The sequence below is a fragment of the Grosmannia clavigera genome, assembly GCF_000143105.1.
Source record: "Grosmannia clavigera kw1407 unplaced genomic scaffold GCSC_173, whole genome shotgun sequence".
Lineage (NCBI taxonomy): Eukaryota > Fungi > Ascomycota > Sordariomycetes > Ophiostomatales > Ophiostomataceae > Leptographium > Leptographium clavigerum.
Window position 1 is genome coordinate 770,512 of NW_014040765.1, and position 15,969 is coordinate 786,480.

At 58.6% G+C, this 15,969-nt stretch overlaps 5 protein-coding genes across 5 annotated transcripts; 3 read left to right on the plus strand and 2 right to left on the minus strand.

Annotated features, from left to right (window-relative positions):
* Nucleotides 1-96: 96 nt before the first annotated feature.
* CMQ_7115 (proteophosphoglycan 5) lies at nt 97-1,401 on the plus strand (the record flags this gene model as incomplete). Its single annotated transcript, XM_014314120.1, has 1 exon — nt 97-1,401. One exon carries the CDS (start codon nt 97-99, stop codon nt 1,399-1,401), a length of 1,305 nt encoding a protein of 434 aa, XP_014169595.1.
* A 1,662-nt stretch (nt 1,402-3,063) lies between these two features.
* CMQ_7330 (mitochondrial translation optimization protein) lies at nt 3,064-7,641 on the plus strand (the record flags this gene model as incomplete). Its single annotated transcript, XM_014314335.1, has 11 exons — nt 3,064-3,594; nt 3,671-3,853; nt 3,911-4,092; nt 4,160-4,271; nt 4,339-4,399; nt 4,461-4,609; nt 4,674-4,864; nt 4,931-5,171; nt 5,398-6,720; nt 6,783-7,469; nt 7,630-7,641. The coding sequence occupies 11 exons, from the start codon at nt 3,064-3,066 to the stop codon at nt 7,639-7,641; spliced, it is 3,672 nt and encodes a 1,223-aa protein (XP_014169810.1).
* A 121-nt stretch (nt 7,642-7,762) lies between these two features.
* Nucleotides 7,763-11,094, minus strand: CMQ_7272 (vacuolar protein sorting-associated protein; the record flags this gene model as incomplete). Its single annotated transcript, XM_014314277.1, has 5 exons — nt 7,763-7,868; nt 7,945-8,475; nt 8,643-8,974; nt 9,079-9,771; nt 9,832-11,094. 5 exons carry the CDS (start codon nt 11,092-11,094, stop codon nt 7,763-7,765), a joined length of 2,925 nt encoding a protein of 974 aa, XP_014169752.1.
* A 493-nt stretch (nt 11,095-11,587) lies between these two features.
* On the plus strand, nt 11,588-13,127 carry CMQ_7228 (mitochondrion biogenesis protein; the record flags this gene model as incomplete). The annotated part of the gene is made up of 2 exons (XM_014314233.1): nt 11,588-11,625; nt 11,726-13,127. The coding sequence occupies 2 exons, from the start codon at nt 11,588-11,590 to the stop codon at nt 13,125-13,127; spliced, it is 1,440 nt and encodes a 479-aa protein (XP_014169708.1).
* A 501-nt stretch (nt 13,128-13,628) lies between these two features.
* On the minus strand, nt 13,629-14,808 carry CMQ_7200 (prenyl proteinase rce1; the record flags this gene model as incomplete). Its single annotated transcript, XM_014314205.1, has 3 exons — nt 13,629-14,537; nt 14,655-14,698; nt 14,760-14,808. 3 exons carry the CDS (start codon nt 14,806-14,808, stop codon nt 13,629-13,631), a joined length of 1,002 nt encoding a protein of 333 aa, XP_014169680.1.
* Nucleotides 14,809-15,969: the final 1,161 nt, after the last annotated feature.

Here is a 15,969-nt window from a genome sequence, read left to right on the forward strand (position 1 = left end):
TAAGAATTCAACGCAGATTAACCTGTGAACACTCCTGTCAACCTCGACGAGCGTTAAGGCGCCCACTCATCACGATCATCTCTCCGTAAACACGCAATGCCGGAGCCTGCAAACAGCAATGTGAAGCAAACGCCAGGCCGTCGCCGGCCTGGCCCGAACGCAGCTCGCCCATCCTCAAAGAAGAATTATGCTTCAGAGAATGATGCGGCTGCCGCCGAACCCAACTTCCACCCTGACTTTGGTCAGCGCCGTCATGGCCCTCAAACCCCCAAGAAGGGCACGCCAAAGAGCCCAGCTCCAAACGCGCAACCTACTCCAGCCAAATCCAACAGACGTAACGGAAACAAGAATTATCCCAAAAACATATCGACTTCTCCTGGCCCTGCCAAACCCGGACGGCGGACGCCTCCTCAAACTGCCGGCGCAAAGCCAACGTCTGCCTCGGCTGCCACCACCGCTTTTGCGGGTGCTACCTTTCACGCCTCGCCCGCTCCGTCTTCGCTCCCCCTTCCCAGCTTCTTTATGAAACCCAACTCGCCGGATACCCCTCGTGTGAAGTCGGCGAACGGTGTCGGTCAAGAGCCGTCACCGCCGCCGTCCGACTCGGAACAATTGTCTGAACAGCTCCGGGACCGGTTCCTAGAGACCTCCGTCCCTGGTCATGAGTCACCTCTGGATATCTTTTTCCGCGCTGATCGCGCCGAGAAGGCTCACCGCGCCAGCACCGCCAACATCTTCAACGGCCCGTCTGTGCCGTATTCTCCACCGGCACAGGCACAGACCCTTCCAGACAAAAACAGCTACACCTTCCCCAGAAACTCGCAGCATCCTCTGCGCAGGCCTCTCCATGCACGGAACCCCTCTTCGGGTATCTCTGCTGCTGAGCTAGATAGCAATTCTAGCCAGCCAATTGGTCCGGCCTTTGCCACACCATTTCAGGAAAGAATGCGGGCTGTTCGCCCCTCTGAGAGCAATAGTCCTGTTGCCAAGGGTTCGATAGGATTTCGAGACCTCCCCGCATCTGCTGCCTCTCCTGGTGACCTCCAACAGTCACGTGGAACCACCAGCCATAGCGAGGCTCTCAAGCAGTATCTCTTCTCAAAGACTGCTCTATCTGCGTCGGGCCCTACGACTTTCGGCAACTCTCCGGGGTTGACCTCCAGTCCTGCAATGGCTGCGCGTCATACCCGGGGGCCATCTTCCGGGGCGATAGCATCCCGGACGACTAGCTTCGCCCCAATAGCATTTCAAAACATCTATGCCACGCCTTCCGCGCGGATGATGCCCGGCAGCAATAACGAGCCTGCCAACCTCGCTGCCATGGAGAACACCTTGCGTCAGGTCTTGAAGCTTGGCGCGCCTTCTGGCGCAACGCCGGCCGGCAATACTTGCCGGAACTAGGTTCTACTCGCATCACCATATCAGTCCACTAAGCAAAGCAAATACAGCTTTCTTTGACTTGACCCATCTCGATTTCACTCTTTTGCATCCTCTTTTCATGATTGGCACTCGGTTTCCAGCGACAGACCTTACTTCATTAAGGTAAAGATTTGTTGTTACGTCTCAAAGAAGCGGTTATCATACAGGATCATCTCGAATGTGTCTGGCAGCCATCGATTGGCGTTTAGGCCTTCTTTCTGGAGTTATAACCCACATGCGTTTAATCATCGCCTTTTTTTTTTGTCCAAATCATGTTTCATTTTCTTTCTTTTGTACTCTTCTTTCTTTTCTTTTCTCACTCTCCCCCTTTCTTTCTCTCTCATCGTCTTTTCCTTTTTTTCCTTTTTCTGTGCTATTGGACAACCCAAGCGCAATGGCATGATGTCATATGGGTGAGGAAGTACTCGACATGTACGACTTTCTCAAGCAGTGCGGATGTTTACGCACGTATTTTATCGTGCCATTCTTTATATGTCTGCTTGTCATGCAATACCTGGGGAATTATATAGACTTGTCTCAGCATCGAGGAGTGCTATAGCCACTGGAGGGTAACTACCGGAGGGAGGCCGCACTGTCGCACTTTTTGCAGATGCTGTTTAGGCGTTAGCTGGGACCTGTTCTGTATTCTGACCACTGTGGCCAGTCTCATTTGTTTGAGTTCAGCTGGCCTTTTGGAGTGTCGATAGGCTGGTCTGGTGTCGGTTCTGGTTCTCTTAACGGCCTCGTTTATATGATGCCTACTCATTGCTGGGTCATGGGGAGTGAAGGGGAAAGATGAGTACGGTTTTGGCGCTTTGGAATTGTGTAAGAACAGTGGAAACGATCACACGGACGGGGACGGAAGAGGTGTTGAAAAAAAGAAAACCCTCAAAAAAAAACATACACCAAACATCCTATAGTTTGGGAGGTTTGTATGAGGTTTCGCCAAGGGCAAGTAGACAGTCATAGATCTCGAATGTCAAAACCACATACACTCCGCTTCGTTGTTCTGAGAACCCTGAAAGAGCCGTAGAGTTGTTGGATCATACCTTTTGATCCTGTTATTTCTTCCAAGGTAAGTCTCGCTTTGTCTTGACAATAGCAAAGTCATGTTGCATAGTTATCAGTTGGTGATCCGTTGCAATGTGGATCATTGTAGGTGATTTGCACATAAATAAGCAGGACTTTATGACATTGATCTGAAGTGTGTTTTGTTAAGTTGCATTTTACTTTCATTGTTTGTTTATTTACTTTTTGATAACACCTAAAAATGATATACCAAACTCCAAACTCCAAAACTTTTCAGGTTTCAAATTGTAAAGCCAATTCTCAAAAACCACAGAAGCTTCCGAAAGGGTATAGACTGCTTTAAATATACATAAAGCGGTTGTTCATGCAGGCATGAGGAAATAGAGCTGTTTTCTGCGATGTCGCTCATTGGTTATATGGGTCTTATAGTTGCAGCATTTTGTCTATGTTTAGCCTATTCTTTAGACAGTAAGAGCATATTAGGCGCACGGACACACTATATTTTAGTGTCGAGAGGTTCAAGAGCTAGAGACAGTGTAATAGTGGATAGCTACGACGTCAATACGTGTCGGAGAGAACATCACACAGAGCAAGGTCACCAACGAGCGAGGCACAATGACGACTGCCGAATCTCCTTCTGCTCCTGGTGCTCCTGAAGAATCTCTGCTCAGTATGGACCGACGAGCGATGGAGGCGGAGCGTCTGGCCCGACGCCAAAAGCAACTGGGCCAACAGCAGCAGAAGCAGGACCAGCCACACATTAACACGGCCGAGGTGCAGCAAGGGAGTGTGACAGCGAAACGAAAAGCTGAAAGCGGGGTAGTGGTGATTGACGACGGCTCAGATGATGATGACCAGGGACCGCCAGCGAGAAGACGGAAGCTGGGGAGCAGTGTTGCTGCGTCTGCAGCCCCAGCTGCGGCAGATGAGCGACTGCGCTTCCCCGAGGGCGTTGTTAAGAAAACGTGGATCCGGGGGCAGCCGCGAGGCGACGATGACATTACCATCGACGAGGTCTGGCAGAAGAGCGGGCTGGAGCTGGCTGTTCTGAGCTCGTTCCAATGGGACGAGGAGTGGATGATGCAGCATGTCGACGTGCGCAAGACAAAGCTGCTGCTGATCGCCTATGCGGCAGACGAAAACCAGGTAGGTGCTGCCTGTAGGAGGGTATCAATGAGATCTATACGATGCTGACAAGAGCGTGTTCCACCCCTCTCTCAAGAAAGTCGAGATGCGCGAGAATGTGCCAAACAGCAATGTCCGGTTCTGCTTCCCACCGATGCTTTCCGTGGGTGCCATGCATTCCAAGCTCCAGCTGCTCAAGTATGCCGATTACCTGCGCATCGTTGTGCCGACGGGCAACCTGGTGCCATACGACTGGGGCGAGTCGGGCACTATTGAGAATGTACGATACGCGCTCCTCTTTCAAAATGGACGGTACTGATCGCGGCTTATGAGTTAGATGGTGTTTATCATCGACCTTCCACGGCTCCCCGCGCAAGCCGGCCGAATCTCTGGAAAGACTCCTTTCCTTGATGACCTGTCGTACTTTCTCAAGGCCCAGGCGGTGGATCAGTCTCTCGTGCAGAGCCTTGACAACTATGACTTTTCGGCAACAGCACGCTACGCTTTCGTGCACACCATGTAAGCGAAGTCGCCGAAAAGATGGAGATGTCTGGCCAAGGCCATGCTAACGGCCGGTACTCGGTAGATCTGGGTCACACGCAAAGGACTCCTGGGAGCGCACGGGCTACTGCGGTCTGGGTAGAGCGATCAAGTCGCTAGGCTGGGCAACAGAAGAACCGCTGCAGCTAGACTACTTGGTAAGGCGGATCTGTTATTGTTGCTGCTTGGATGTGCAAAGCTGACGACGAGTATTTGCCGCAACAGTGTTCATCTATCGGATCTTTGGGTGACGATCTCCTGAATGCGCTGTACTATGCATGTCAAGGTACGATGCCGCCAGATATAATTCGTCCGCTAGACATACAGCTGGCTGACTCTGAAAACAGGAGACACGGGGATGAAGGAGTACGAAGCCAGGGCAAATAAGCCGAAAAAGGGCGTGCTAGCGTCGTCTTCAGAACCGGACTGGAAAAGTAGGATGCGGGTGTACTTCCCGTCTCACCAGACAGTGGTTCGGAGCCGAGGGGGGATACGTGTGAGTGTTTGCCAATGATGGAGCCTGGCGTACGATGCGTATGTGCTGACATGGGTACTGGAAGGGTGCGGGAACGATTTGCTTCCGGAGAAACTGGTGGGAGTCGGCCAAGTTTCCTCGAAAGATATTGAGAGACTACCAGAATGTCAAGAAAGGCACTCTGGCGCATACTAAGCTTCTATTTGTGCGGCGGGAAGCCAGCTCTGCGCAAGCATGGACGTACCTGGGAAGTGCTAATCTGTCAGAGAGCGCATGGTAAGAAGTTCCTTATAGGCAGTCGACAAATCGAAACCAGAGCTAATGAGTCTGCGTACGAAACAGGGGACGCCTGGTGAAGGACAGGGCAACAAAGGAGCCCAGGCTGACATGTCGCAACTGGGAATGCGGAGTTCTGATTCCTGCGGTACCTCGGCCTGAGGCAGAACGGCGGGCAAATGTGCCTAGAGAAGGTGCTGGTATGCTGGGTGAATTCGACAAAAGCGTACCTGTGCCAATGGTTCTGCCGGGTACAGAATACGGCGGCAAGATGGGTGGTGGAAACTGGCCGTGGTTTTTCACAGAGGTGTGAGAGACTAGAAGGTGGAAGACATGACAGTGTAATTGACACAGTAAACACACTGTAAGCGAGTGTATGACTCAGCATATAAGCGTCGCAAAATGCGATAAGACGCGGAGAAGTGGTTATCGAAAAATTGCAGACGACAACGAATCGACTCCTCGACCCCACGGCCATGGCAGCAGTACGCAGGCAAATGATTGGCTCACTGTCAAGACGGGTATGTCTGCAGGTACGGCGGGGGTATCGGCAGCAGCGAGTGCGCGAACTGGCCAGCATTGCGGACGACGGACGGACATCATTCGACGTGGTGGTTGTTGGCGGAGGGCACGCAGGAGCAGAGGCATGTGCAGCAGCAGCACGGGCAGGGGCACGGACAGCACTGATCACACCGAAGCTGGACAACCTGGGAGTGTGTTCGTGCAATCCGAGTTTTGGGGGAATTGGGAAGGGGATCATCCTGCGGGAGATTGACGCTCTGGACGGACTGGTGGGACGGGTGGTGGACCAGGCGGGCGTACAGTTCCGGGTTCTGAACCGGAGCAAGGGTCCGGCAGTATGGGGGCCACGGGCGCAGATCGACCGGGGACTGTACAAGCAGCACATGCGGGAGATGCTGGAAGGGTACCCGAACCTGTCGATTCTGGAGGGCAGCGTGTCGGACATTGTGGTGGCAGAAGCGAGGGGAGACGAGTGGAGGATGGGGGGAGTGGAGGAGAATGGGTATGAGAAGCAGCAGGCGAGCAGGCGGATAACAGGAGTGCGGCTGGAGACGGGCGAGGTGGTGCGGACAGGACGAGTGGTGATCACGACAGGGACATTTCTAGGGGGGGAAATCCACATCGGGATGGAGACGCGACCGGCAGGACGGATGGGCGAGGCGCCGACATACGGGCTGAGCCGGTCGCTGCGAGAGGCCGGGTTTGCGCTGGGACGGCTGAAGACGGGCACGCCGCCGCGGCTGGACAGACGGACGATCGACTACGGGGCGTTGGAGGCGCAGAGGGGTGACGAGCCGGCGGTGCCGTTCAGCTACATGGACTCGACGGTAGCGGTGAGCAGTAGGGAAGGCGGACAGCTGTTGTGCCACGCGACATACACGAACGCGGCGACACACGCGATTGTGCGGGCGAACCTGGACAAGACGGTGCACATCCGGGAGTCGGTCAAGGGGCCGCGCTACTGCCCATCGCTGGAGTCCAAGGTGCAGCGATTTGGGCACAAGGAGCGGCACATTGTATGGCTGGAGCCGGAGGGATTCGGTAGCGACGTGGTGTACCCGAACGGGCTATCGATGACGGTGCCGGCGACGGCCCAAGAGCAGCTGCTGCGGACGATTGGCGGGCTGGAACGCGTGACGATGCTGCAGCCAGGCTACGGGGTTGAATACGACTACGTGGACCCGCGCGGGCTGCGGGCGACGCTGGAGACGAAGGCGATTGCAGGTCTGTATCTGGCGGGCCAGATCAACGGCACGACCGGCTACGAGGAGGCAGCAGGCCAGGGCGTTGTGGCAGGCATCAATGCCGGGCGAGCAGCCCAGGGACTAGAAGCCGTGCGGGCTCCTCGCGAGCAGACGGCTACATTGGCGTGATGATTGACGATCTGGTGACCAAGGGCGTCTCGGAGCCGTACCGCATGTTCACGACGCGGTCCGAGTTTCGTCTGAGCGCCCGCTTCGACAATGCGGACGCTCGCCTGACGCCGCTGGGCCGCCGCTGGGGTGTCGTCGGCGATGTGCGCTGGGCTCGTTTTGAACGCGACCGCGACCAGGCAGCTGCTCTGCGTGGCGTCCTGCAGACGACTGTGCGCAGCGCGCCTGCGTGGCGCCGGCTCGGGTTCGCGGTGCGCGACGACTCGCGCATGCGCGACGGGCTCGACATGTTGCGGGTGGGTGGCGTCGACGGGATCGATGACCTCGTGGCTCGCGGCGGTGTCGATGCTCTTTTGGTCGACGCCTTCTCGGCCGACATCCGCCGTCGTGTCGCTATCGAGGCTATGTACGCGCCCTACGAGACGATCCAGAGCGTCGAGCGCGCGCGTGTGGCCCGCGATGACGCCCTGCGGCTGCCGACCGACCTCGACTACGCGGCCGTGGTAGGGCTTAGCCTCGCCGAGAAGGCTGTCCTCGCAGCCACGCGGCCAGAGTCGCTCGCACAGGCCCGCCGCGTCGAGGGCATGACGCCTGTCGGCTGCGTCCGGCTGCTGGCGCACGTGCACCGTACGCGACAGGCCGGTGGCAGAGACAGGCCGGCGGCAGTGCTGATTGAAGAGGACATGGAGACGTTGGATGCGGAGGCCCGGGTGGCTGATCTGTAGGGAGGAGAGGGGAAGAGGGAGAGGGAGGAGATGAAGGGGATGAAGGGGAGAAGAGGGAGACAAGAGAAAGATATAAAAGTGGCAGTGTGATCGAGAATGACACGAGCAGACAACAACGGACAACTGAACGACAACTACGACACAGATAGACTTGTAATACCATGTAGAACCCCACATTTCACAATATACGCCTACTATATTCCGTAGGCTACACACCTTCACTGCAGACACCAGCTCCTTTTGACTCCTTTTTTGGTATACACGCAGACCATGCCAGGCTACTTGGACTTGGACCCCGTCCGGTCCTGCGACAGGATCTTGACCGCATCCTTGCTGTAGACGTAGCTCAGGCCGCTCCAGACGGTGGTGCCGGCGACGACATATCTGGGTGATTTGTCAGCGGGAAATAAGAACATGCGAAAACACGTGACTTGGCACATGTCAGAAAAACAGCACGTACTGCATTGCGGTCAGGCCGGTAGCAAGATCGAGGCCGGCCGAGGCGGCGACGGGCGCGGCGGTGGTGGTAGCCATGAGAGCGAGCTGCAAGAAGGTGTTATACTTGCTGATGGTAGTCGGGCGGACCTCGGCAGACGGCAGGGAGAAATCCCAGTAGCGGGCGAGGGTTTTGGGTGGCGGCAGGGAGACCCAGCGGTAGTAGACGGCAGCGATAGCGAGGCCGGCGTCACGGCCAAGAATAAGAGCAGCCAGCCAGAGCGGGAGGCCACCCTCAGCGGCGAGGCTGACGGCCAGAACGGTCATGAGCACCTTGTCGGCCATGGGGTCGATGATGCTGCCGACGACAGTACGCAGCTGCCAGCGCCGTGCGATCCAGCCGTCGAGCAGGTCGGACACGCCAGCAGCAGCGAGAAGTCCCAGAGCCGTGCCGGGCATGTCGTGCAGGATGCAGTAGCCGACAAACGGGGCGGCTGCCAGACGGGCCACCGTCAGCATGTTGGGGACCGTGTAGATGTTTTCGCGACGGGATGGGCTGGGAGGTTAGCATGAGGCATGAAAGCTGAGAAGAGAAGAAAGGGAAGAGAAGAAAGAGAAGAGAAAGGGAAGAGAAGAAAGAGAAGAGAGAGAGAAGAGAGAGAGAAGAGAAAAAAAAGGAAGCAAGAGAGCAAAGAGACTCCAGAACGAGACGACCAAACACACCTCGAATTGTCCGACAAGCTGCGTGTCAGACTGCCTGGTCGCCTCCAGACAGCGGCTGCTGACAGCAGCACCGGCCGTGCAGCGTCCTGTCGTCGCCGTGCCAGGATCCACGATCGTGGCAGCTGTGGCATGGCTGCTGACGTCGATACGGCAGCTGCTGTCTGGCTGCGGCCCCAACCACAGCCATTGGTCTCCGTCGCCGCCCTCGTCGTCCTCCTAGTCAGTCTCAGCATTGTGGCCAGGCGCTGCGGCGACACATGGCCATCCAGGGGGTCGGCGCGGGTGAGTTGAGCCCGTGTTCCGGGGGCCTGTTTGCGTCGGTCGTGTTTTCTCTGTTTTTTTGTCCGAGGTCAGAATACGTCGCTGCTGACTGGGCAGCCTAGGGAAAACCGATTCATTTTCATTGCTGACTCATCATTATGTAATACACATCAACCCCCCCCTCCTTCCACCTCCTCCCAAGCTCCTTGCGCAGCCGACCGGCGGTCGTGTTGGGTGGCGGCTCCGGCCACGACGACACGGCGCTGTCGATCTCGTCCCAGAAGCTGGTGGCATTGTGGACGGTAGTGCCGCCGAGCACGATGCGCACGCCCGGTGTCGAGGCGTTGAGTCCGGCAACGGCCTTGGCCTCCTCGTACGTGGTGCCGCCAATGGCAAATACGATAATGTCCTGCGGCTTGTCGCGCGTGGCGCCGCCGCCGTCGACGAAGGGGTACTGCTGCTCGCGCAGGCGGCCCTTGACGAGGCTGTGCAGCGTGGTCTCGAGCAGGGGCGAGTGCATCGTGTAGACGTTGTCGACGCCTTTGAGTCCGCGCAGCGCCTTGGCACCGCCGCCAAAGATGCCGCTCGACTCAAAGATCTCGGCAATGCCGCCGCCACCGCCAGCCCCGTCGTCGCCACCGGCTCCCCCGCCGCTCCGGTGCTGCAGCGAGTGCTCGTAGGCCAGCAGCTTGGCCACCAGGTCGGCCTGCCACGACGGCACGCCACCGGCCGCTGTCAGCAGCTCGACCAGCATCGCCACGGTCGTCCCGCTCTGCGGCTGCTTCTCGTAGCGCAGCGCGTACAGCGCCACCAGACCGACCTTGTGGGCCGACGACACGGTCGGGCTCTGGATCAGCTTCTGGATGGTCTGGGTTGTCAGCGCTGCCTGTAGAATGGAACTGGTTTTTGGACCCATCTGCTGGCTCACCTTCAAGTCTGCCGCGTGGTTGTCGTTGCAGACTATGCTCTGTTCGCACTCGCTAACCTCCAGCAGGTTCTCGTCGTTGACGCGGCGACTCAGCTCCGAGATCAGGTGCACGTGCTTACTCACGTTGCCCGACAGCTTACGGAACTCGGGGTACTCCTCGACGAAGCGCTTCATGTCCGAGATGGACTCGAGGTTCTCGTTGTTCTTGTGCCGCGCCTGGAATTGCTCCACGTACTCCTTCACGTTGGACCCGAGGTCGCCAAAGTTGAGGAACATGTTCCGCTTGAAGAACGGGTCCTGGTCTTGCGACAGCACGGTCTCGCGCAGTCCCGACGCCGGATCGCTGCTGCTGTTGTTGTTGTTGCTGTTGTCACCGTCGCCGTTGCCGTCGCCGTCGGCCTGCAGATCCACGCGCCCGTTGTGGATGCCGAACATCTGGTGCACCATGGCCTGATACGTCCACTGGGTTAGTAGCGGCGTGATCGGGTCCTCGCGACGGTCGACGATCAGCAGAATTGGCGGCGTGTCGACGGGCCGGAAGTCGAACAGCTGCTGCTCCTCCTGGGCGATGCGGTATCGCACCTCGGTCGCCAGCTTCTTGGCCAGCAGGCTGCTGCGCGCATACCGGATCAATGGCTTCTTCTTGAGCGCCAGCAGTGCCGCCAGCACGCCTTCGGTCGACCGCTGCAGCGCGTCCGCGTTCCACGCATCCGGGCTGGCCCCCCATACGTGCGTGATGGGGCTATTGCTGTTCTTGGCACTGCCCATACGGCCGCGGATGCTGAAGTCGAGCGAGAACAGGTCCGGGTTGATGACGACAAAGTCGGCAAAGTACTCCTGCACGCGCTTGACGACTTCGTGGTCGTCGGCCTCGGCCAGCCGCTCCATGGACGACTTCTTGACCACGTTGCTAAAGAAGAGGTTGTACTCGCCGTATCGCGGGTCCCGCAGCTCCTCCACCAGCTGCTGGATCGCCTCTGCCGACGGCCGCACAAAGCAGTAGCATCGCAGATGCCGCATCTTTTCACGTCCCGCATTGTCTAGCCGGTCGATCAGATACACCTCGTGGTTGAGCAGTGCCGACTGCGTCACCGCCGTCGACACAATCGGCACTGTCTCGCGGTCCAACAACAGAATCTTCATCTTGGCCGACACGGACGACGGCAGTGACGATCCCGACGACAGTCCGCCCGTTCCCACGCTGCTGTCGCCTGCCGTCACCATCCGCGTGACGTATCCCGACACCGCCTGGAACAGATCCATCGTGTCTCGCGGGCGCTTGTGTGCTGTTGTTAATGGCTGCCTCCTGCTCGCGGCAGCGGAAGAGCGGGTCGAGAGCGGTCGTGTTGCAGCGTCGCTGATGCTCTGTGATGCGGACGGAAAGACGGCTTCTCGAGCTTCAGCACATGCGTCAGCGGCCGACCTGAACCAACGGAGCTCTTGGGCGGATGTCACGGTACCTGGAAATTTGCTCTGGTGCAGTGTCGCTACTTGTACTAGTACAGTGCTCCTTCCGATAAGATAAAGCCTGGACGCCAATGCTGCAAAAACCCCAAATCGCTTCTTTTGGCAGCAGCAATGCACGTTTTGGCTCCACAGCAGAGAAAAAGCTTCATGACAACAAGCTGAGCAACGATCGTCCGGCCGGCTCGCCTTCTCTCTCCCGTCTCTTTCCCAGCTGGCGCCACGGCTCCTGTCGCTGGACGTATTTCCTCCCCTTCCCCGCCGGAGCCGACTGCGCCAGACACCAGCTGCCATGGCGCCAGACAACTGTCCGGCCGGACATGAGCCGACGTATGTGTCCTTTTTGCTTTTCTGTTGAGGACTGGGTGCCTGGATGCAGGCTCTGTCTCTCTACCGTCTGATCGTTGCTGACTGTCCGCCTCTCTCGCAGCCTCTCATTCTCGCAGGGTCTGATCGTCGGCCAGCTGTCGGTGGTCCTGCTCGTGGCAGCCTTTATCAAGTTCTTCATCTTTGGTGACCCGCCGTCGGCAGAGGCTATAGAGATCCGAAGGGCGGCTGAGCGACGGTCCCGGACAGAGGCTCACAAGGAATCGCTTCTCCGGCTGCGCTCGATCCGGGAAGAGCAGTCGGGGGACCAACAGAAGCAGCAGCAACAACAGCCGAGCAGCAGGCACAAGTCTGGCGTGCTACGGCGGCCACCGAGCCTGACGATCGGCTCGATCCTCAGCAAGACGTACTACCGGGTGGACAGCCACCAGCCCGAGAGTCTGGACTGGTTCAACGTGCTGATCGCGCAGACGATTGCGCAGTTTCGCAACGACGCCCAACATGACGACGCAATTCTGGCATCGCTGACTAAGGCCTTAAACGGCGACTCGCGGCCCGATTTTGTCGATGAGATCCGCGTGACCGAGCTGAGCCTGGGCGAGGATTTTCCCATCTTCAGCAACTGCCGCATCATCCCCGTCGACGAGGACGGCCTCGGCTGTGGTGCCGGTGGCAGCGGCGGCCCCAAAGGCACATCGAGCCCGGCAGCACGGCTGCAGGCACGCATGGACGTGGACCTGAGCGACATGATCACGCTGGCGGTGGAGACGCGGCTGCTGCTTAACTATCCGCGGCGGCTGTCGGCGGTTCTGCCGGTGGCGCTGGCGGTATCAGTGGTGCGGTTCAGCGGCACGCTGTCGGTGTCTTTTGTGCCGAGCAACCCGTCGCAGGCGACGCCGACCCGGATGATCTTTGCCTTTCTCGACGACTACCGTCTGGACTTTAGCATCCGCAGTTTGTTGGGCAGCCGCTCGCGCCTGCAGGACGTGCCCAAGATCGCCCAGCTGATCGAGTCGCGGTTGCACCGCTGGTTTGACGACCGCGCCGTCGAGCCGCGCTTCCAGGAGATTGCCCTGCCGAGCCTGTGGCCGCGCATGAAGAACGCCCGGGGTGGAGACGGAAAGACGTCGGGCGGACCGCCCAGCGAGGACGTTGCATCCGACAGCGCGGCCGCCACAGCAGCAGGACTCAGCAGCAAGGCCGCTACCGGTGGCCGGCCCGAGTCGAGAGATTCGCGCGACTCGAGAGACACGCGCGACACCCGAGACCAGCGCGATCCACGCCGCGATGCCGACACCGAGACTTGGCTGCAGCACCAGCAGCCACACCTGCAGGGCCTGCCGTCAGCTGCGGCCGTGGCCCTGGCTCAGCCCGGACAGGTGCCGCATCTGGCAAACATGCTGCGGCCATCACAGGACTCGCTGCGCCACCGTCAGCGGTCGCGGTACGACGACGTATTCTCGATGCCGGGCTCGCTGCCGGACTCGATGGATCCGCGCGGTTGAGTAGGGAGGAGGAAAGAATACGATAAAGACAAGAGCGACAGAAACAGAGCATATGCGCAGACGCTCGCGAAATGCTGATGCCCTGCAGCTGATCACGGGAAGATTCCTACGGCAAAGGATCCGTCCTGCGGACGGCCGAAGCGGATTGCTGATCCCGTTGTATGAGTACGTCGAGGTACCATCCCTACTCACAGTCACAGACTCGTCTTCAGAGTCTGCTCCGGCTTCGCTGCGGCGGACAGCCGACACGTGTCTACAGACAGCACGTTGCCGTCTGCTGCAGCTCTAGCCGTTCTCCCCAGCGGAGTTGTGTATAGATAGTTCATCATGAGGGATTTGCATCGACACGGGGAAACGGTGTTGGGCCGCAACGGCACCATTGTACGGAGTACAGGCCGAAGCGTGCTTTCATGAACGATACGGTCTTACTGTATCTCTGTTGTAATTTCGTCTGCATATACACCTTTTTCGTCCCCATGTCCTTGCAAGGTACCTCTTCCGTCAGCCAAACGACACCAGCGCATTCGTGCTCGCCGTCAGGGTCCACAGGTGGCAGTACCAATACGCGGCGCCGGCGACGAGCAGGACGTAGTACAGCAGGGTGGCGAGCAGGTTGCTCCGGGGCCGGCCGGTCTCGAAGTCGGAGTCGTTGCGGGGCAGCTCGAGGCGGCCCCAGAAGCGCGGCAGACCCATGCAGTTGCAGAAGCTGTGGACGAGACAGGCGGCGAGCAAGCTGCCGGTGCGGAGGAAGAGGAAGGTGGCGTAGACGCCGAAGAGGGTGGTGTAGGCGAACTGGACGAGTGAGCGGAGGGCGACACCGGCGAGAGGAACACGCGGGTGCACCACGGCGAACTCGTAAGCGTGGTGCAGGTGGGCGAGCCCGAAGACGACGGGCGAGAGCAGCACCGTGCAGGCTGTCGACGTGTGGGCGAGCAGCAGAGGCGGCACACCGGCGCCACGGAAGAGCACCTCCTCGGTGACGGGGCCAGCGACAATGTTGCGCCAGACGGTCCAGTCGGCGAGGTTGTCGGCGAGCGAGGCCACGAGGCAGGTCAGCATCGACCGGTCCGATCGTAGCAGCCGCCACGTCTGCACCTCCACCAGGACCAGCTCCAGCAGCGGCCCAGCAAAGAGGGCTGCCGTCAAGGCCAGAGCTCGCAGCGCGTCGCCCAAGCCCACGGGCAGATAGCCCATGAGATGCAGTGCATCGGTGGCCGGCAGACGTGTGGTGCCGGTGGCGCCGGCCGTCGTCAGCAGCACAAACGTGGCGGCCGAGCAGCCGATGCACGTCAGCGTCACCGAGGTGATGCGGGCCCGAATGACCGACGGGGCATCGCGTGAGAGCGTCGGCGAGGGCCTGGTCAAGGACGAGAGGTAAAAGGGCGCAACATAGGCGACGGTGTAGAGGGCCTAGAGGGGAGTGAGAACGAATGGAAGTGAACGAGTGGAGAAGACGAAACAACGGGAAACAGGTAGAAAGAAGAACGGACAGAACAGATCAGATGAAACGGCGCAGGGGCAACTCACAAGCAGGGCCACAGCCGTTCCAGTGGAGATGGGCGGTGGGATTTCTGGAGACGTACCGTTAGTCTGAGACACGAATCCAGAAACTCGGTGAGGATGAAAGCTTACCCTCCTTGTGAAAGATGTACTTGTCAATGAAGCCCCGGATGGCAGGCATGATGAACGGCTGATCTGGAGATGCTGACGATGAAACTGGCGAGCAGCACGGAGCACTCCGTGCAAACGACCAGCCAGCGGCGGCTACTGAGCTTTGTCGCCCTCACTGCTCTCGGCGCCACGGCGTTTGGTCTGCGTCTGCGCTGCTGGCGGCCGAGAACAAAGGAGGCATAAGACGGCAAGAGAAGAATGACAGGCTAGCAGCGATTGTTCCTATAAATGGAACGCATGTGCCGAAACGGGCAAGACCTTTCAGCCTCTTTCCCCCCAAGTCAGAAAAGGCCCAGAGCACAGCGAGACGGTCGTGTTCGCTGGCCAGTGTCACGTGTCGGCCAGTGTGGACTCACACGCGGCTCACCGTCTTTTGGCTGCTGCTGGCCCGAGCTCTACAGTGCGCACAACGGTCCTGGCCGAGCACAAAAAAAAAGACTCATGGGATTTTTGCACAACGCGCATCCCATTCATAGGACGCGTCCTTAGCCCGGAATCTTCGTCCAGAAGCGCATCCACAGTCCCGGCAACGACCCCTGCTGGCGTGGTGGTACGAGCGAGATACGAGCGCTGGTTCTTACAGCACCCCGGCCTTCTCTGGAGAAGCAATCTGTGCAGCGTTGTGTGGCTGGGAACAGCTGTTGTCTGGAGCGAGGCGGCCGTTTCGGCAGCCGGCAGGCCGGCGGCTGGCGAGACAATAGCTGCAGATGTTGCTGTCTGGACGATAGTGTCTGGCTGTTGCACACATCTTGTTCTTGGGCATTGCATTCCTCCATTCATGTTTCGTTTCTCAGCGCGGCACGGAGACTGTGGCTGTGTTTAGCAGTTGGATTCCGAACAGAAAGTACTATGTATCTTGCAGAGTAGCGCACACTCCAGCTGGATCCACGACCGACCCGCTCCGTTGAGCCAAGATTTCGCACCTTTCATTTTAGTCCTGTTATTTGTTGTGTTTGGGTGTTGGTGTTGGTGTTGGTGTTGTTCGACCTGCCGCTGGCGCCCGTTGTTTTGTTTACGTTTGTGCCACATCGCGAAGACAGGGAGAGAATGCGGCCACGGTTTCACACGGCAGCTCAGCTGGAATGGATCCTCGACACTCACCCGGTACTCGTAATAATAGGAATAAACAGTACAACTCGAACAGGTCTGGCAGGCTCCCACTGTATACTGT